The following is a 22,642-nucleotide window of genomic DNA, read 5'->3' on the forward strand; positions in this document are numbered from 1 at the left end:
GTTCATAAAGTTTGAAAAAATATGCCTTTACAATAAAAGGTGTTCACTAAATATTAGCAGAAAAGCAAGCAACCGAGCAACAGTTCAGTGTTTTTTTACATTGTGTAGTGAAATACATTGATATACAGTTTGAGTATAGGTAGGTAAATATCTCGGTCCATACCACATGGTTCCATCCTTGCTGATGACCTCTCCAGGGGACACCACTGAGCCCTTGTAATAACAAGGGCAGCTGGCTGGTGGAACACACTTGCCCTCATCATCCAGGTAGGTTCCCTCAGAACAGACACACCCATCCACAGACTCGAAGGTGATTGAACAGGTAAAGTCAGAGTCCCTGTAGCAGCGGCAGGAGCGATCACTGCTTTTTATGCTGTAGGCGTAGACCATGGTGCTAGGGCATGAGGTGGAGTATTTGGCTGGGGATGGCAACAATTAGTGTTAGTTGTAAATATTTATAATATTTGTATCTTATTCTCCCACAATTTGCACATCTTCTTTGGTATTATGGTGTGGTATTGTCACTTACTGCAGATAGTGTCTCTCCAGCCGCTGAGCTGGATGCCCTCGGCAGCACAAGCGTGGACATAAGAGGACACGGCAGCACACATGCAGTCCTCACTCTTCTCACAGTTACAGCTGTCGTACATGCAGTTCTGAATAGAGAACCACAGTCAGAACAGCATCCATACTATACTGTACAATAGTTTGTGTTAATTGTGTGTGCATAATATGCACAAATACTTTGCAAATAAACAATATTTAACAGCAAGCAATGTAATTCTCAATTGCCCCATAATAGCTGGCATTACATGTTACATGCATTTGTGTATTAGCTATGCTAAGGAAATTGTCAGAAATGAATAGTATGGTGAAAGGGTCTCACTTCTTTGTACATGTCTGGGCTTATCGCTGCGTGGCACGGAGCAAACAACCCTTTAGGATCAGCCAGCTGAGAGCACCAGTGCTGGGCATATTTCTCTGAAATAAAGAAAAAATAAACCACAGGAAATAGTTAGGCTGACTTTAAGAAACACTTGCACCATTCTCCATAACATTTAAAACTGACATGGAAAGGTAATAAAACATGCAGCTACCATTGTCAAGACTTAAACTGCAGGGGCTTTCAAAGCTACTCTTGATGTCTGGGCAGCTGGCTCGTGTTTTCCAGGTGTTTGCAAAACTAATGGCTGTGCCCTCAGTCACTCCACTCAGGACCTTGAAATCATCTCCTTGGTTGTTGTTAAAGTTTCCACAAAGACCTGTAGGATGAACATGCATTTATATACAGGGAAAATAAATAATTCCCAGAACATGAACACCTCAGTGGAATGTGGTGGTTGGTCAACAGATGATGAGACATACCACAAGTTCTCTGCTTCCAAACGGTGCTTGCAGCAATATAGACCTGCATGATTGGTGAGAGTTGGATTTCCAACTGGAGGCCAAAGGTGGTCTGGACAATGATGAAAAATGAGGAGGCTCTGAAAATGGTTACTCCAGCTATAAGGAACAAAGTGGGAAGATGGAGCATTATGACGTTAAGTAAAATATGTGTCAGTGTTGAATGATATAGCTACATCACCATTACGACATTCCCAATTATCCTTATGTATTCCCCATACAATTATGTGCTTTAACTGTAGGACACAAGTTTCATGTATGCCTAGTCATGACTACATTGATAGTACTGTATGTTTATTGTGCAACTGTAACTTACCAGCAGAAAAGGGCAGCTGAGAATAGATTCCATTTACAAAGGCTTTTCCATTGGGTTGTATGTTGATCACCTGCATAGAGGGGCATTGTGTATCCATATGTTTATTCAGTATATTAAAAGAATACATTCAAACCTAAAACTTAACAACATTTGGAGAAAAGAAACTTCCACTGCAGTCAAAGGCTGAGAGCATGTCAGTCAATTAATACTTACAGTGGCTCCTTCTGAGAGGGACAGGGTAACAACCTTTAGACAAGTCTCACTGTCAGAAAGCCCACACTGCACCACATCACCCAGTACAGTGAATTGCATCCCATCACAGTCCTGAAAAAAAACATGAATAAGTTGTCACAAAATACTTGCCTCAATAAAAGGAAATATCCTTGTGAATCTTTCTGAAAAATGAATATCTCAGTGTAAAACAAGAGACAGAGTAAACATGAAGAACCCATATTTCTTCATAAATAAATATATGGATGCAAGATGAATAGTGTTGTTCTATATCAGGGCTCTCCAACTATGTTCCTGGAGAGCTACTCTCCTGTAGGTTTTTGCTCCATCCCCAGTTGTAACTAACCTGATTCAGCTCATCAACCAGCTAATTATTAGAATGAGGTGCGCTAAATTAGGGTTTGAGTGAAAACCTACAGGACAGTAGCACTCCAGGAATAAAGTTGGAGAGCCATGTTCTATATAGTTAGATTTTAATTGTCATAATAAAAACTGGATTTGTCAGAATAAAAGTAAAGAAGCTGGAGAAAAATCTGTAATACAGACATATTAACTACAAAAGAAGTTAGCAAGTTTTAACATGTTTCTTATGTGAATGAGATTGATGCACACAGGTCTTTGGTGAGGAAACTGCATATTGACCTTGGTCAGAACATAAGAGCAGTCCCCATGGAAGGTGTAGGCTTTTCCATCATAGGTGTTGATGTGGGATCCTCCCTCCACAGCGCAGGTGCCAGGACAGTCCTTGTCCGCACACTTCCACTGACCACCACCACAGGAGCTAAGGGCAAAATATCAATTATTCAATGGAACTTACAAATTGTCACCCCTGGAACAACTTTTAGACTCAAGTCAGAATTCTTAGCCTGGGTTTCTTACCAATCTTTACAAGTGCTTGAAAAAGACTCTCCTGGTGTGTAGGTTTTTCCATTGTGGAGGCAGGAGCATTGACTCAAGGCAATACAACCATTCTTGTTGACATCATCAAAAACGGTGCCTTTGGGTGAGAGCATACATGTGTTTATTATGTGTCTCCCTCCCAACATACCTCCCTACAAACGCAAAACGCAGTAACTACGTTTTTCTTTTTACTGCAAAATCTGACTTTGAAGTATTTTTCTGTCTAGACAGAGAGCAATTTCTGAAACTCCATGATATATTCTGATCACCGGGATTGTTCTTGTGTCAGGAAACGAAATGACACATTAATCAGATAATATACAGTATCTGGCCATTACAACATATCAAAGAGTTTTGACTACATTTGTAGTTGCCTTTGTAGGGCAACATAGTCCAGTCAACAATATGGGATCAGTTGTTTTGCATTCTATCAGTATATAGTCTGCTACATCCCAATGCATTTTTTATTACATCTCTTTGAAGAAGAGGATGTGCAGAAAACGTTTAAATATGTCTGCCTACCTGGAGGACAAAAGCAGCCATCTGAGCAGTGTTCCTCACACAGCTGGCCTCTCTCAGGGTTGGAGCAGGTGTCAACACAGGGGTTTCCACACTCCTGGTGCTCCATGTTGAAGGGGCATGTCTTATCTGCAAAGATAAGGTTATTTCAAAATATTAGTATGTTACATTTTTATCAACCAACTGACCAATGTGCGGTTTGAATGTTGATAGAGTAACGGCATGCTTACAGCAGAACTGTTCAGTCCTCCATTGTTTGGGTTTCCCGCCTGCATGAACACACTGGCGGGAATACTCTGAGATGGTGTTGCACAGGCAGAAGGACTTGGTGCTGTTATCACAGTTGCACAGGTCAGAAACACAGGCCTCAACAAATGAGTCGATGGCCAACAAGTCCTTACAGCTGCTGAAGGCAGGACCGGAGAGCAACTGCTCACAAACTGGTTTCTATCAAACAAAAACAGAGAGATGTTATAATTAGGTCAAATACAATGGAGTCTGAAATGATTGACACCCTTGATAAAGATGAGCAGAAATGAATGTATAAAATAAATTATTCAAATACTGAGCTATATTGTATACAAAGAAAAAGTTGGGAAAATATATTATTTTATACTAATACAATTGCTCAGAGAAAGAGATTTTGTTTAACAAGTAATAAAAAACAATCTCAAAAAGGTAGCGGTCAAAATAATTGAGTCCCCTGTTTTCAATATATTTCAATACCTCACCTTGCGAGGATAACGGCAACAAGCCTTTTTCTAAAATGTTTTATGAGTTGGAGAACACAATAGGAGGGATCTTAGACCATTCCTCCATCAGAATCCATCCAGATCCTTGATATCCTTCGTCTGCGCTTATGGACTGTACTCTTTAATTCAAACCACAGGATTTCAATGGGTTTCAAATCCCGAGACTGAGATGGCCATTGCAAAATGTTGATTTTGTGGCCAATAAATAATGTATTTGTGGATTTTGATATGTGCTTGGGGTTAGTGTCTTGCTGGATGACCCACTTGTGGCCAAGTTTCAGCTTCCTGGAAGAGGCAACCAGGTTTTTGGCTAAAAGGTCCTGGTACTGGGTAAAGTTCATGATGCCGTTGACCTTCACAAAAAAGTACCAGTGGAAGCAAAATAACTCCATAACATCAAAGATACACCATCATATTTTACAGTAAGTATGGGGTTCTTTTCTGCTCATGCATTCTCATTTCGACGCCAAACCCACCATTGGTGTGAATGGCCAGTGAATTCCATTTTAATTTCATCCAACAAATGTTAACGTCTTGAGTTTGCTAAACGACATTGGCACTTGGATTGGGGGGTGGATTATTAATGTTATGGGGATATTTTGATCTTCCACCAAGACAATAACCCTATGCACACATCAAAAGCCACAAATAAATACTTAATTGACCTCAAAATCAACATTTTGCATTGGCCATCTCAGTCCCTGAACTTGACACCTATTGAAAATATGTGGTTTTAATTGAAGAGGGCAGTACATAAGCACAGACAAAGGATATCAAGGATTTGGAAGGATTCTGTATGGAGGAATGGTCGAAAATCCCTCACAATGTGTTCTCCAACTCACAAAACATTTTAGAAAAAAGCTCAGTGCTGTTATCCTCGCAAGGTGAGGAATTGAAAGGTATTGAAAACAGGGCTATCAAGAATTTTAAACCCTGCCTTTTGGAGAGAAAAAAAAAATTCTGAGCAATTGTATACTGTAGCATACAATATACTGTAGCAGTATACAGTGATTTTTGCTCATCTTTATCAAGGGAGTCAATAGTTTTGGACCCCACTGTACATGTTGTTAAGTACACAGCAGCCTTACCAATAACCCTATTTTTATCATAATCCATGAAGATTAACCTACCACATTGGGGCATTTCTGATTTGAAGGCAGTGTGTTTTCAGTACAGCTTTCAGTTGGACCATCCAATTTCCAGATGTTTCCGAAGTCGACAGGGGACAATTTCATTCCTTTGGCATAAAAATAAACCCAGTTATTGTTGAATGCCAACAGTATTCCAAATAATAGGCTAAGGTTGATTTGTTGATAGCGTCAGTGAAATGTACCATGTCTATAGAACTCATCAAATTGCTGAACTCCATTAAAATCTCCACATAGACCACAGGTCTTGTTTCTGAATTTGATGTCCATCTCCACCTGAAATAGCAGATCATTAGAAGTTTTAGGGCGACAGATTACCTCCATAACCGCACAACACTCGACAAAAATGGCTAAAGACTCTAACAAAACTAACATTAACAGCAGAGACAACCTATTCCTTAAAATAACTACAGATTAGGACTACCTTAACAGTTGTTAAGATGATGTAAACTGCTGTTAACACAATCATTCCAAGTGCCCACAGTCATTCCAAGTGCCCACAGTCCATCCAAGTGCCCACCACAGCACAGGCCATCAAATGCAGACATTGACCACACTGCAAAAACCTAGCTCTGACATCCACAACAGAAATATTCATAAATGCATAATTGTTGTACTACCAAGAAGGAATCCTCCTGGTTCCATATGGCTACCAATCCCAGTTTTGCTTTGATCTTGATGTAGGAGGGAGTCTCTTCAATGAGAACACCAGACTGGCTGAATGGTAAGGTGGCACTGGAGGAAGAGGAAGACAAAGCATTAGATTCAACTAGAACTTAGATCAACCCATTTTCAATTAGCTCAATTGACATCATTTTATGACATTTTAATTGGTAGTTTTAAAACAACGTTCTCATCTCTATCACTGTAAATGTGTGCTTGAGCATAGTTACACAGTACAAGGTGGGGTCTCATCTTTTAAGTCAAAGCCACTGGGAGACCAATATGACATCCAACTACTTGAGCACTGAGCACTGATTGAGAAATACAGCTACATGACACATTCTGGAGGAACTTACTTATTCCCATTAACAACAACAGAACCCTTGGATAGCTCCACCACTGTGCCATCCAGCTTCATGGTGATCTTGCTAATGGTGGGCTGGTTGTCCACCACCTGCCTCCTCATCTGGATGTTGAAATCCTCATAACTGCTTTTACACAGTGAGGTCACAACATGGTTGCAGGTGGAGGGGAGCTGAAAGATGTCTCCGTCAAAGGTCTTGAAGTGGTAGTTACCCCACGTACTGCAGACCTGGCCATTATGTATAGGACTCACTCCTGGGGAAAACGACAACCAATTCAGCTATGATAGAATAAAATTCAGCAGGTTTTATCTTTAGATACAGAGAAAGAAATGAGAAGACTACAGGGAGCAGATATATTTCCCATTTTTGTCCCTCGTAGGATCTAGATTTGCTTTTAACTAGGAGTCCATTGGTTGATTGCTAGATTGTCTTCACTCACTCACCATGTTTAAATTGTGTAACGAGTACTTATGAACTAAAAAACCAAGACTTTCAAAGTACTTCTAATCTCTATCAAGTTTATGAACTTGAACAATAAATGAATTAGCTAGGCTACTTCTTGCTTTGCAACAACAGCTAATCCACAAAACCTGTTGCACTACTTGCTATGACTGTCTCCATCATGGTTATTGTCCTTTCACCATTGTCTGTGGATATGTATGGCTGCAGTGTTAATCACTGTCATCATCCTCAGGGCTTACACATCTGTATAGCACATGTATTATGAAGCTTACCTGCAATCTCAGGTATCCTTGACATTGAGGGGATGATGTTAACTGTGGCCTTTAATGTATCCTCTGAAATCAAAGTGTATATTAATAAGTTACATGAAGCGTTTGCTGTAAATCATTGTGGAATCCTGTGTATTTCAGGCTCTGTTATGTAGTTCTCTTGCCAATCCTACATTTACCTATTCATCAACCATAACTCATGCTTAAAGGCACATAAAGGCAGGACTGAGCTTTGAGCAAATTTTCCCTCATTGTTAGGCTGTCCAATTAGATAAACATTGGAGCTATTGTGAGAGCGCTATGACATACAATAACATACAGTTTAGCCCTGTCAACACTAAATACAAGGTTTCATGTAAAACAAAATCATGGATTCTACCTACCACTTTGAGAGGCAGTCAAACCAATCGCCAGTGCCATCCATATTAATACCCATGTGGGTGTCTGTGTTGTCCCCATGGTGATCCTCTGGGTAGTGAACACAGGTGGTATGAGAAAGGTACTCAGCTTGGATCTTGGCTTTATACCACCTGAGTGAAGGGAAGGTCTTAGGTTCTTCTGGACGTGAAGGTGTGGCAGAAGGGTTGGCTCCGTCCCAAGGATTTCATGGCCCTCTCATACCAGTATGAGAGGTTTAAACCCCATTTTCTCATTGCACAGAAAAAGTTGTAATGAACAAGTGGTTCCTAGATTTGTTTACCTTGTGACCAAGTTCCAATATTTATCGTGACCATCAAAATAAACCAAATATATGTGTCAACCTAGTCTTAAGATGAGCCACAACCCAGGAGGATATAGCCCTGACCATTCATTCAGGAGACACTGTCATTGACAATGACCATAACCATTATTATTACATTAATTATCTATTGGATTTATTTTATTTATTTATAAAAAATACTGTATATGGACTGAACAAACACCAAAACAGGTCATAAAGTGTTTCTGTTTATTTGTTTTGTTTATCTTCTTATGACTCATTCAATAGACCAACATAACACGCTGCAGGTGTGTTCCTATGACAAGAGTGATTACTGATTCACTCTATTTGTCCTTACACTGAGGCTACAATTCCGTATTGTTTCTCTTATCACAAAAAGTTTTTACACACAATGGAAATATTGCTCATGACTCGATATGAAGGAAAACCCTTGGTTACATTACTAATGAATTGATTTATTAACACAAAACGTTTTCAAAATGCCATTAGTATTGTTGTAATGCACAATGTGATTCTGTGGTGCTGTGGAATGTTGCTCCACAATCTCATGTCCTTATATCAATATTCTTCTAGAAGGGTCGTTCCATTTGATGTCAATAACTTTTTGACTGCACCCCTTCTAACTTGAACAAAAATGTCTATACATGTTTGCCCATCATAGAAGTAGTCAGAAACAAACTTTTTGGACCTGAATGCCAAAATATTTAGGAGATATAGGTGCTCACAGTTGACCCATTTTGCATACCCCACCCTACAATGAGACATCCATGTCTTCGTCACTGGAAAAGACAACCGGTTGAGTTTGATATAATTTAAAAGCTTGCAAACAGGGTAGTCAAACTATTGTATAATTAAAACTGTGAATTATATAATGTATTGTTGAAAGCTGTGTTCCTGTTGAAAAGCATCACTTGACTTGAGATTAGAAAATGCAATTGTCACTGAGCTATTCATTAATTTCACACAAGGGTTAGAAAGATTAATAGTCTTTGACAAGGCTATTAAGGATATTGATACCATCTTGTGATTTAAACATACAGTTATATCCTTGAAAGTAAATAAATGTTAACATTTTATATTTAGGTACACATATTAGCCACTAATGTGTAGTTCATAAGCATGTACAGTACATAAGTAGCTTATAACAATTAGCAACCAAACTTCTTTCCATAGTATCTTTAAATTAGAATGACCACCATGTATTATCACTTGCTACTAGTACATTTTACATTTACATTTGAGTCATTTAGCAGACGCTCTTATCCAGAGCGACTTACAGTTTCAGTGAGTGCATACATTTTTCATACTGGCCCCCCGTGGGAATCGAACCCACAACCCTGGCGTTGCAAGCGCCATGCTCTACCAACTGAGTTCTCCATGTGAATTTGGATAGTGATGCTCTCCATATGTATTTGATGTCGCCAATGAGGTCATTTCTGGACAATATCTCTGCAAGTATCTTTAAAAATGAAAGGCAACTATGTATTAGCACTTGCTGCTATTTCTGCAAATAACACACTGTCTTTATTAGTTCCATATTGAGACAGCTACTAAGAGTATGTTTCTTGTGTAACTTGCTCTTTATTAAATAATAATGTCTTTATTATGGCTAACAGATGACTTATAATGTTTGAATAGGAAAACACTTAAACAAGCCCTAATATATGGCTAATAAGACACAATAAAGACCTTTTAGCAACTTATATACACACTTACAGTGGGGAGAACAAGTATTTGATACACTGCCGATTTTGCAGGTTTTCGTACTTACAAAGCATGTAGAGGTCTGTCATTTTTATCATAGGTACACTTCAACTGTAAGAGACGGAATCTAAAACAAAAATCCAGAAAATCACATTGTATGATTTTTAAGTAATTCATTTGCATTTGCGTGACATAAGTATTTGATACATCAGAAAAGCAGAACTTAATATTTGGTACAGAAACCTTTGTTTGCAATTACAGAGATCATACGTTTCCTGTAGGTCTTGACCAGGTTTGCACACATTGCAGCAGGGATTTTGGCCCACTCCTCCATACAGACCTTCTCCAGATCCTTCAGGTTTCGGGGCTGTTGCTGGGCAATACGGACTTCCAGCTCCCTCCAAAGATTTTCTATTGGGTTCAGGTCTGGAGACTGGCTAGGCCACTCCAGGACCTTGAGATGCTTCTTACAGAGCCACTCCTTAGTTGCCCTGGCTGTGTGTTTCGGGTCGTTGTCATGCTGGAAGACCCAGCCACGACCCATCTTCAATGCTCTTACTGAGGGAAGGAGGTTGTTGGCCAAGATCTCGCGATACATGGCCCCATCCATCCTCCCCTCAATACGGTGCAGTCGTCCTGTCCCCTTTGCAGAAAAGCATCCACAAAGAATGATGTTTCCACCTCCATGCTTCACGGTTGGGATGGTGTTCTTGGGGTTGTACTCATCCTTCTTCTTCCTCCAAACACGGCGAGTGGAGTTTAGACCAAAAAGCTCTATTTTTGTCTCATCAGACCACATGACCTTCTCCCATTCCTCCTTTGGATCATCCAGATGGTCATTGGCAAACTTCAGACGGGCCTGGACATGCGCTGGCTTGAGCAGGGGCACCTTGCGTGCGCTGCAGGATTTTAATCCATGACGGCGTAGTGTATTACTAATGGTTTTCTTTGAGACTGTGGTCCCAGCTCTCTTCAGGTCATTGACCAGGTCCTGCCGTGTAGTTCTGGGCTGATCCCTCACATTCCTCATGATCATTGATGCCCCACGAGGTGAGATCTTGCATGGAGCCCCAGACCGAGGGTGATTGACCGTCATCTTGAATTTCTTCAATTTTCTAATAATTGCACCAACAGTTGTTCCCTTCTCACCAAGCTGCTTGCCTATTGTCCTGTAGCCCATCCCAGCCTTGTGCAGGTCTACAATGTTATCCCTGATGTCCTTACACAGCTCTCTGGTCTTGGCCATTGTGGAGAGGTTGGAGTCTGTTTGATTGAGTGTGTGGACGGGTGTCTTTTATACAGGTAACGAGTTCAAACAGGTGCAGTTAATACAGGTAATGAGTGGAGAACAGGAGGGCTTCTTAAAGAAAAACTAACAGGTCTGTGAGAGCCGGAATTCTTACTGGTTGGTAGGTGATCAAATACTTATGTCATGCAATAAAATGCAAATTAATTACTTAAAAATCATACAATGTGATTTTCTGGATTTTTGTTTTAGATTCCGTCTCTCACAGTTGAAGTGTACCTATGATAAAAATTACAGACTACATGCTTTGTAAGTAGGAAAACCTGCAAAATCGGCAGTGTATCAAATACTTGTTCTCCCCACTGTATAAATTACAAATAAGTGGCTTATATGTGTAGCCTACCTTAAAGTAAAGTGTTACCAAATAAATCAGTTTGTATATTATACCAGTATTCATGTTTAACGCCACAATAAGAATAATGAATAATTTCCCATAACATGTTGCAAAATAATTGGTTTTAGTAATTTGCCCACAGAGCTATGCTATGGAGACTACACACTAGAATAGACACCAAAGGGCCATTCACACCTGGACACAGCAACCAGAGAGCTCTATGCCGTATATCCCTATGGTCAATAATGAACTTAATAATAATGTTGGGTCATTGGTACAGATATCCAGTACTGTACATATACCATACATCAAAGGTAGTTGGGTCAGAGGAAGCAACAAAAATACCAGACCTCGGTCAAATAGGAGGGCAGTCACGCGTGCTAGCAAGGCAGAGGTCCTGGGTTTGAGCCTCGGTGTGAGCCAAATTAGGAGGAAGTGGCACTCGCTAATCAAGCAGCGTGATGTCCTTGACATGTGCATGTTTTAAAAAATGAATTATTCACCTTTTAGTAACATCAAACCAAATATGAAGTTTATTTCAGTTTAACTTGACATTTTGACAACTGCGCACATGCCCCCATAACTTCCATAGACGTTTAGCTACCAGTGGCTAAAGTTAGCTGACATTTATAATGGCTGTCTAGAGAACGAATTACAGTTTCTCCTGGCCCACAGACTACTTTTAGGATGAGGAATCATCTATCAACAAGTTGTAAAATCCTGAATTTACCCTTTAATAAAGCCTATCTTGCTTTATGTCTTGCTGTATGTACTGTATTGTAGCTTTCAATTCATCTTAAAATTATATAAAAAAATCAATTTAACCAACAGGAAGAAATGTCAGCCCATCTAGCCATATAAGACAAGAGAAATTGGGACTCTGCACTGACGCCCTAAGCTCTTCACTTAAAAGGATTTTGATGGGTATTTTTTTATTATGTTAATTCAATTTCTGTGGGCAAGCGGAAATTGTAGGCTAAGGATTAAAGGTGTGGCAATCTAATCATCCCACAGTTCATTAATCACCTGAAAAATGTGCCATTGATTGGTCATTCCCACTTCATTCACTGCCACTCCTTATACTTATATGTAGGCTGGTCATAATAATGGTTGCACTGCCAAAATAAGTCAGCATTACGCTTTCAAGAACAGGATCTGGATCCCGGCACTCATGAATATACGCCCATTTAAAAAGTAATAAAGCTGTATTTGATGTCATTGATTTGATAGAATGATTTGAAACTAATCATTAGATGAGGGACCTCCCTGAGAGGTCAGCAGGCCTTACATTTAGGCATGAGTGATATCAGAACAACAATTGATCAAGTGCAGCGCAAAGGAGTATCACTTTGGCAGTCTCACAGGGACTTAGCTATTAAATCAAACCTGAAATCAATCCTGCTGTACATACACCCCACTTTGTTCGTATTTATTTGGACAGTGAAGCTAAAGTGTTTAGTTTGCCTCTAGACTCCAGCATTTTGGACCTGAGATGAAATGTTTTAAATGAGGCGACAGTAGAATGTCACCTTTTATTTGAGGGTATTTTCATACATATTGTATCTGTTTTACCGTTTAGAAATGAAAGCACTTTATGTATCTAGTCCCCCCATTAGAAGGTGTTGTAAGAATTTTGATAAATTCATTTATAGTGGTGATAAATGGTGACATTCTGTACTGTCGCCTCATATAAAACATTTGATCTCAAATCCAAAATGCTGGAGTATACGGCTAAACCTTTTAGCTTCACTGTCCAAATAAATATGGGGAGTGTACAGTCGTGGTCAAAAGTTTTGAGAATGACAACAAGTATTGGTCTTCACAAAGTTCGCTGCTTCAGTGTTATGAGATATTTTTGTCTGAAGTATAATTACAAGCATTCCATAAGTGTCAAAGGCTTTTATTGACAATTACATTAAGTTTATGCAAAGAGTCAATATTTGCAGTGTTGACCCTTCTTTTTCAAGACCTCTGCAATCCGCCCTGGCATGCTGTCAATTAACTTCTGGGCCACATCCTGACTGACGGCAGCCCATTCTTGCATACTCAATGCTTGGAGTTTGTCAGAATTTGTGGGTTTTTGTTTGTCCACCCCCCTCTTGAGGATCGACCACAAGTTCTCAATGGGATTAAGGTCTGGGGAGTTTCCTCGCCATGGACCCAAAATGTCGATGTTTTGTTCCCTGAGCCACTTAGTTATCACTTTTGCCTAATGGCAAGGTGCTTCATCATGCTGGAAAAGGCATTGGTCATCACCAAACTGTTCTCGGAGGATGTGTTGGTACCATTCTTTATTCATGGCTGTGTTCTTAGGAAAAATTGTGAGTGAGCCCACTCCCTCGGCTGAGAAGCAACCCCACACATGAATGGTCTCAGGATGCTTTACTGTTGGCATGACACAGGACTGATGGTAGCGCTCACCTTGTCTTCTCCGGACAAGGTGTTTTCCGTATGCCCCAAACAATCGGAAAGGGGATGACTTTACCCCAGTCCTCAGCAGTCCAATCCCTGTACCTTTTGCAAAATATCAGTCTGTCCCTGATGTTTTTCCTGGAGAGAAGTGGCTTCTTTGCTGCCCTTCTTGACACCAGGCCGTCCTCCAAAAGTATTCGCCTCACTGTGCGTGCAGATGCACTCACACCTGCCTGCTGCTATTCCTGAGCAAGCTCTGCACTGGTGGTGCCCTGATCCCGCAGCTGAATCAACTTTAGGAGACGGTCCTGGCGCTTGCTGGACTTTCTTGGGTGGCCTGACACCTTCTTCACAACAATTGAACCTCTCTCCTTGAAGTTCTTGATGATCCAATAAATTGTTGATTTAGGTGCAATCTTACTAGCAGCAATATCCTTGCCTGTGAAGCCCTTTTTGTGCAAAGCAATGATGACGGCACGTGTTTCCTTGCAGGTAACCATGGTTAACAGAGGAAGAACAATGATTTCAAGCACCACCCTCCTTTTAAAGCTTCCAGTCTGTTATTCTAACTCAATCAGAATGACAGAGTGATCTCCAGCCTTGTCCTCGTCAACGCTCTCACCTGTGTTAACGAGAGAATCACTGACATGATGACAGCTGGTCCTTTTGTGGCAGGGCTGAAATGCAGTGGAAATGTTTTTTGGGAATTAAGTTCATTTTCATGGCAAAGAGGGACTTTGCAATTAATTGCAATTCATCTGATCACTCTTCATGAAATTCTGGATTATATGCAAATTGCCATCATCAAAACTGAGGCAGCAGACTTTGTGAAAATTAGTATTTGTATTACTCTCAAAACTTTTGACCATGACTGTACATACATAACTGCATGGGATTCAATGTTTTTTATGTCTCTGTATATGTTATTTTAGACTTATTCAAGTCAAAAACAACATTGGTAACTTAGACAAGGTCCCAAAGATGCAAAATCCCAGAAAAAGTAAAGGTGCAACGTCAGAGCGATAAGTATTTATTTCTTTAAACCATAAACTATAGGTTTGTGAATGATTTATAATCCCCAACTCCATTTAAAAGAAGGAAATATATATGCATCAAACAATACCTACCAAAAATTACCATCACTTCCTCCTTCCTGATTTGTAAATGTCTCAGTCCATATATGTGACAAGGCTATTTAGTCCAAGGGGGAAATGCAAAGCCCATACCAGTGAAGATGATGTCTAGCTAAGGCTGGGTTTATACTCCAACAAACGTTCACCGTAGCAAGACACCAGTACTTAAAGCTTTAACCTACGGCATGCACCAAATCTCTGTACCTAGCCCTCTGTGTGGTGCATGGTGATGTCACAAAGCCTCTACTGAGTATGTCTAGGGGAGTATAAATTCAGCCTAATACAACATTTTCTAAGTGAAAACCCTGATCAGCAATGTGCCCCTCTCTCCACATATTTTGATATTTTGCACACAGAACTTTTCATTTTACAGTTAGAACCCATAGGTCTGTGGTTAGAACTACATGGGGGGAGTGGGGATCTCTTTCTGGGAGGAGATTGTCAGCGTACATTGCGTGTCACTGAGAGCCAGACAAACCTGGGCGTTAGTCTATGTCTTTATTGTAACCAAGCAGACAAAACAATATGTAACCATAACTAAACAAAGTGTGGTAACTACATACTGTACATTTGGTGTGATGTTATGATGCTTCCAAAATAAGTGTTTATTTTGGCTGCCCGCAGGGAGTGTCAGGAAGCAGTGACTCAGATTTGTGGATAAAGTTCTGGACGGAAAGACCTTATGTGGTGAAACACAGGAACTTAACATATACTTCTGCTTGCGTATGCAATTACACAGTCCCTGCTGGGTATCCATACCTCAATATTTGTCAGCCCTTCTGCAAATATTTGCAACTCATTGGTGCCATCCAAGTTACACATTGGTAAGCCCTCAAAAAAACCTGCTAGTCTTTCTCACGCTAATATTAGCATACAACCACTTTACCCAAAACTACAGTCTAGCATTAGCTTTAAAAGTATAACATGTACCTAGGTTGTAACAAATGGACAGACAGATAGACCGACCAACAGACAGATCTCACCCCCCACCCCTGGAGCAATCTAGAAGTCAGGGCAATGGTCATGTGGCTGAGACCTCAGGTAACGAGGGTCGAAACCTCTTTGCCTCAAGTGTATGTGGCTGCATTTACGTACGTACGGTACAACAACAGTCTAATGTTGTAAATAGAGCGTCAAATATGAACCCATTTCTATCTTGATATGTTGAATTTGCATCATGCTGGGATTTTCTCTCTCAAGCTCAAATGGGACAACATCAGGTTACAGTATTAGCAAACAATGATAAACTCCTTCAACCAAGTGATGTTTGACATAGGACATTGTAGTTTGTGTTGAACACGGAAAACAAATTATTGTGGTTTGAAATGTGTGCAATTTAGAAACATTACAAATAAAACACTAATATATCTTGACTTTTTTTATTTATTTTTTACCTATATTTAACCAGGTAAGCCAGTTCTCATTTACAACTGCGACCTGGCCAAGATAAAGCAAAGCAGTGCGATAAAAACAACAACACAGAGTTACATATGGGGTAAACAAAACATAAAGTCAAAAATACAACAGAAAATATATATACAGTGTGTGCGAATGTAGTAAGTTACAGAGGTAAGGCAATAGTTACAGTTTCGTATTAACACTGGAATGATAGATGTGCAAAATATGAAGTGCAAATAGAGATACTGGGGTGCAAATTAGCAAAATAAATAACAATATGGGGATGAGGTAGTTGGGTGGGCTAATTTCAGAATGGCTGTGTACAGGTGCAGTGATCGGTAAGCTGCTCTGACAACTGATGCATAAAGTTAGTGAGGGAGATAAGAGTCTCCAGCTTCAGAGATTTTTGCAGTTCGTTCCAGTCATTGGCAGCAGAGAACTGGAAGGAATGGCGGCCAAAGGAGGTGTTGGCTTTGGGGATGACCAGTGAGATATACCTGCTGGAGCGCATACTACAGGTGGGTGTTGCTATGGTGACCAGTGAGCTAAGATAAGACGGGGATTTGCCTAGCAGTGACTTATAGATGACCTGGAGCCAGTGGGTTTGGCGACGAATATGTAGTGAGGGCCAGCCAACGAGAGCGTACAGGTCACTATGGTGGGTAGTATATGGGGCTTTGGTGACAAAACGGATGGCACTGTGATAGACTACATCCAATTTGCTGAGTAGAGTGTTGGAGGCTATTTTGTAAATGACATCTCCGAAGTCAAGGATCGGTAGGATAGTCAGTTTTACGAGGGCATGTTTGGCAGCATGAGTGAAGGAGGCTTTGTTGCGAAATAGGAAGCCGATTCTAGATCTAACTTTTTATTGGAGATGCTTAATGTGAGTCTGGAAGGAGAGTTTACAGTCTAACCAGACACCTAGGTATTTGTAGTTGTCCACATACTCTAGGTCAGATCCGCCGAGAGTAGTGATTCTAGTCGGGTGGGCGGGTGCAAGCAGTGTTCGGTTGAAGAGCATGCATTTAGTTTTACTAGTGTTTAAGAGCAGTTGGAGGCTACAGAAGGAGTGTTGTATGGTGTTGAAGCTCGTTTGGAGGTTTGTTAACACAGTGTCAATTCAACCCCCTGAGTCAATACATGTTAGAATCACATTTGGCAGCGATTACAGCTGTGAGTCTTTTTGGGTAAGTCTCTAAGAGCTTTCCACACCTGGATTGTGCAACATTTGCTCATTTTTCTTTTCAAAATTCTTCCACCTCTATCAAACTGGTTGTTTATCATTGCTAGAAAACCATTTTCAGGTATTGCCATAGATATTCAAGTAGATTTAAGTCAAAACTGTAACTTGGCCACTCAGGAACATTCACTATCTTCTTGGTAAGCAACTCCAGCATAGATTTGGCCTTGTGTTTTAGGTTATTGTCCTGCTGAAAGGTGAATTCATCTCCCAGCAGACTGAACCAGGTTTTCCTCTAGGATTTTGACTGTGCTTAGCTCCATCCCGTTTATTTTTTATCCTGAAAAACTCCTCAGTCCTTGACAATTACAAGCATACCCATAATATGGTTCAGCCACCGCTATGCTACTCAGTAACGTGTTGTATTGGATTTGCCCCAAACATTGCACTTTGTATTCAGGACAGAAAGTGCATTGCTTAGCCATTTTTTTAGCTGTATTACTTTAGTGCCTTGTTGCAAACAGGATGCATGTTTTGGAATATTTTTATTCTGTACAGGCTACCTTCCTTTCACTCTGTCAATTAGGTTAGTATTGTGGAGTAACTACAATGTTGTTGATTGATCCTCATTTTTTCCCTATCACACCTATTAAACGTTGTAACTGTTTTAAAGTCACAATTGGCCTCATGGTGAAATCCCTCAGCAGTTTCCTTCCTCTCCGGCAACTGAGTTAGGAATAACGCCTGTATCTTTGTAGTGACTGGGTGTATTGATACACCATCCAAAGTGTAATTAATAACTTCACCATGATCAAAGGGCTATTTGGGGCCTCCTGTAGCTCAGTTGTTAGAGCATGGTGCTTGCAACGCCAGGGTTGTGGGTTTGATTCCCATGGGGGGGGCAGTATGAAAATTGTATGCACTCACTAACTGTAAGTCGCTCTGGATAAGAGCGTCTGCTAAATGACAAAAATGTAAATTTTCATTGTCTGCTTGTTTAGTTTTTTACCCATCTACCAATAGGTGCCCTTCTTTGCGTGGCATTGGAAAACCTCCCTGGTCTTTGTGGTTTAATCAATTTTTTAAAATATTTTTGTTATTTGTATTTCATTTTTTCCCGCAAATACTGTATGTATATATATATATATATATATATATATATATATATATATATATATATATATATATATACAGTGGGGAGAACAAGTATTTGATACACTGCCGATTTTGCAGGTTTTCCTACTTACAAATCATGTAGAGGTCTGTAATTTTTATCATAGGTACACTTCAACTGTGAGAGACGGAATCTAAAACAAAAATCCAGAAAATCACATTGTATGATTTTTAAGTAATTCATTTGCATTTTATTGCATGACATAAGTATTTGATCACCTACCAACCAGTACGAATTCCGGCTCTCACAGACCTGTTAGTTTTTCTTTAAGAAGCCCTCCTGTTCTCCACTGATTACCTGTATTAACTGCACCTGTTTGAGCTCATTACCTGTATAAAAGACACCTGTCCACACACTCAATCAAACAGACTCCAACCTCTCCACAATGGCCAAGACCAGAGAGCTGTGTAAGGACATCAGGGATAACATTGTAGACCTGCACAAGGCTGGGATGGGCTACAGGACAATAGGCAAGCAGCTTGGTGAGAAGGCAACAACTGTTGGCGCAATTATTAGAAAATGGAAGAAGTTCAAGATGACGGTCAATCACCCTCGGTCTGGGGCTCCATGCAAGATCTCACCTCGTGGGGCATCAATGATCATGAGGAAGGTGAGGGATCAGCCCAGAACTACACGGCAGGACCTGGTCAATGACCTGAAGAGAGCTGGGACCACAGTCTCAAAGAAAACCATTAGTAACACACTACGCCGTCATGGATTAAAATCCTGCAGCGCACGCAAGGTCCCCCTGCTCAAGCCAGCGCATGTCCAGGCCCGTCTGAAGTTTGCCAATGACCATCTGGATGATCCAGAGGAGGAATGGGAGAAGGTCATGTGGTCTGATTAGACAAAAATATAACTTTTTGGTCTAAACTCCACTCGCCGTGTTTGGAGGAAGAAGAAGGATGAGTACAACCCCAAGAACACCATCCCAACCGTGAAGCATGGAGGTGGAAACATCATTCTTTGGGGATGCTTTTCTGCAAAGGGGACAGGACGACTTCACCGTATTGAGGGGAGGATGGATGGGGCCATGTATCGCGAGATCTTGGCCAACAACCTCCTTCCCTCAGTAAGAGCATTGAAGATGGGTCGTGGCTGGGTCTTCCAGCATGACAACGACCCGAAACACACAGCCAGGGCAACTAAGGAGTGGCTCCGTAAGAAGCATCTCAAGGTCCTGGAGTGGCCTAGCCAGTCTCCAGATCTGAACCCAATAGAAAATCTTTGGGGGGAGCTGAAAGTCCGTATTGCCCAGCGACAGCCCCAAAACATAACTGCTTTAGAGGAGATCTGCATGGAGCAATGGGCAAAAATACCAGCAACAGTGTGTGAAAACCTTGTGAAGACTTACAGAAAACGTTTGACCTGTGTCATTGCCAACAAAGGGTATATAACAAAGTATTGAGAAACTTTTGCTATTGACAAAATACTTATTTTCCACCATAATTTGCAAATAAATTCATAAAAAATCCTACAATGTGATTTTCTGGATTTTTATTTTATTACAGGCCTCTCTCATCTTTTTAAGTGGGAGAACTTGCACAATTGGTGGCTGACTAAATACTTTTTCCCCCACTGTATATACATATATAGATATATACATACATAGATACATACATACACATATATATATATATATATATATATATACAGTGGGGAGAACAAGTATTTGATACACTGCCGATTTTGCAGGTTTTCCTACTTACAAAGCATGTAGAGGTCTGTAATTTGTATCATAGGTACACTTCAACTGTGAGAGACGGAATCTAAAACAAAAATCCAGAAAATCACATTGTATGATTTTTAAGTAATTCATTTGCATTGTATTGCATGACATAAGTATTTGATACATCAGAAAAGCATAACTTTGGTACAGAAACCTTTGTTTGCAATTATAGAGATCATACGTTTCCTGTAGGTCTTGACCAGGTTTGCACACACTGCAGCAGGGATTTTGGCCCACTCCTCCATACAGACCTTCTCCAGATCCTTCAGGTTTCGGGGCTGTCGCTAGGCAATACGGACTTTCAGCTCCCTCCAAAGATTTTCTATTGGGTTCAGGTCTGGAGACTGGCTAGGCCACTCCAGGACCTTGAGATGCTTATTACGGAGCCACTCCTTAGTTTCCCTGGCTGTGTGTTTCGGGTCGTATGCTGATAAAAATTACAGACCTCTACATGCTTTGTAAGTAGGAAAACCTGCAAAATCGGCAGTGTATCAAATACTTGTTCTCCCCACTGTATATACATATATACATACATATATATATTTATATATATATACATACATATATACATATACACATACATACACACACACATATATACATACATACATATATACATACATCCATACATACACACATATCCTTTTTAAAATTATATTTCCCTTCATTACTTTCCAACCCTACCACCCCTTCCCCAATTGCAGTAAACTAGTGAACAACAACGCTTAGGCCTCTACTTCCAGCCCATACATACTATATAGATTTTATGGACACAGTCAAATTCTACATTAATTATATTTTGTTTGTTTTTACTCCTGAACTTCCTCTGATCATTTTCATGATGTCCATCTGGTTTTCTTCTATATGCCATATTTTTCTAACTGTGCTCTTTCACAAAAACTCTCAATCTATAACCTATATACTTATTATGGACACAGTATGCTTTACATTAGTTATCTTGTTGTTATTAGTTGTTGTTATTAGTCCCATCCTTCAGCTCCATTCAACACCTCCCATCTATCTCTTAGCACCATCCATATTGGATTTCTATTTGCCATATATTTTCAACTGTACTGTGATGTTTTACAAAAGTTCTGAACCTTTCTATTCTCATTGTTTCTACAGATCGTAAATTGAAAATAAAATGTTTTGCTAAAAGTATTATTATATTATTGATCGATTGACTATGACTTTTCAGATCACCCAGTAGTGCTATCTGCAGGGTTAGCTCCAGGTAAATATTGCAATCCTTTAGCCATTCCTGGACCTGTGTCCAAAAACAAGCTACAAATGGACAGTACCAAAACAAATTATCTAATGATTCTGTCTCTTCGCAGCAAAATCTGCAGAGCTGGGAAGATTGTATCCCTCATATAAATAGCATTCTATTGGTTGCAAGAATTTTATATAATAATTTAAATTGGAAAATTCTAAGTTTTGAATCTGGCGTCGTTTTGCGTATCAATTCATAAACACTATGCCATGGAATCGTTACGTCAAAAATCTCTTCCCAACTTTTGCAATCTATATGGGACGGCTGTCAATCCTTTGGTCCTTAAATTAAACTGGTATAATTTTGTATTTATCTCAATTTTCTTAAACCAATTATATTCTTTAATGCAAGGCCAACAGACAAGTTCCTTACTTTTTCCCCCTTCCACTTTTCTTTTCCATTTTTGCGGTAATGCTGCAATTATTTGGTTGTAATTTTTGGTAGAGCAGACATTTCCATATGTTTTTCTTAGCTGCATAACTCCACCAGTCCTACCGATAATATCATTTACGAAGATTATACCTCTTTTAAACATTTTGTCAAAAAATTTAAGTTTTTTATCAATTAGTATATTTGAGTTTAACCACAATATTTGTTGCATTATTTGTTATGTCATTTCTGGAGGATTAAATTGAAATTGCAACCAACTTTCTATGGCTTGTTTTAGAAATAGTGATATTCGGGAGATTATTTCCTTTTCAAATAAGTTAAAGTGAGAGTTTGTAATCTGAATAAAGGGAAAAAGGCCATTCTTGAACATTGGGCGAGACAATCTTACTAATTTGCTAGAGAACCAGTTCGGATTTAAGTATAACTTTTGTATGACTGAAGCTTTTAGTGATAGGTCTAATGCTTTAATATTTAATAATTTCTGTCCTCCGAATTCATATTCAATATATAAATAGGCCTGTTTAATTTTGTCTGGCTTGCCGTTCCAAATAAAATGGAATATTATTTTCTCATATAATTTAAAAAACTGTTCGCTAGGCGTAGGCAAGACCATAAGCAAATAGGCAAACTGGGATAATACTATAATGTTTGTGTGAGATAGAGAGATGAGGTATTGATTCTAAAATCATGTTAAACACTATTATTGCATCCAACTTATTATGTGACTTGTTAAGCACATTTTTACTCCTTAACTTATTTAGGCTTGCCATAACAAAGGGGTTCAATACTTATTGACTCAAGAGATTTCAGCTTTTCGTTTTTTATTAATTTGTAAACATTTATAAAAACACAATTC

General features: G+C 39.7%; 1 protein-coding gene across 1 annotated transcript in view; it reads right to left on the reverse strand.

Annotated features, from left to right (window-relative positions):
* Positions 1-22,642, reverse strand: part of LOC311111366 (mucin-5B-like) — a gene marked incomplete at both ends in the record, with an annotated part of 81,298 nt that overhangs the window by 23,015 nt on the left and 35,641 nt on the right. The window contains 13 exons of the mRNA XM_084154083.1: positions 164-419; positions 530-656; positions 887-981; positions 1,098-1,262; positions 1,366-1,503; positions 1,721-1,790; positions 1,934-2,044; positions 2,594-2,732; positions 2,831-2,948; positions 3,374-3,499; positions 3,601-3,817; positions 5,924-6,005; positions 6,290-6,551. Coding sequence (XP_084010209.1) covers positions 164-419; positions 530-656; positions 887-981; positions 1,098-1,262; positions 1,366-1,503; positions 1,721-1,790; positions 1,934-2,044; positions 2,594-2,732; positions 2,831-2,948; positions 3,374-3,499; positions 3,601-3,817; positions 5,924-6,005; positions 6,290-6,551 — 1,906 coding nt within the window. The remainder of the gene's footprint in view (positions 1-163; positions 420-529; positions 657-886; positions 982-1,097; positions 1,263-1,365; positions 1,504-1,720; positions 1,791-1,933; positions 2,045-2,593; positions 2,733-2,830; positions 2,949-3,373; positions 3,500-3,600; positions 3,818-5,923; positions 6,006-6,289; positions 6,552-22,642) is intronic.

This window comes from Coregonus lavaretus (assembly GCF_964263955.1).
Source record: "Coregonus lavaretus genome assembly, chromosome: 37".
In the NCBI taxonomy this organism is placed as follows: Eukaryota; Metazoa; Chordata; class Actinopteri; order Salmoniformes; family Salmonidae; genus Coregonus; species Coregonus lavaretus.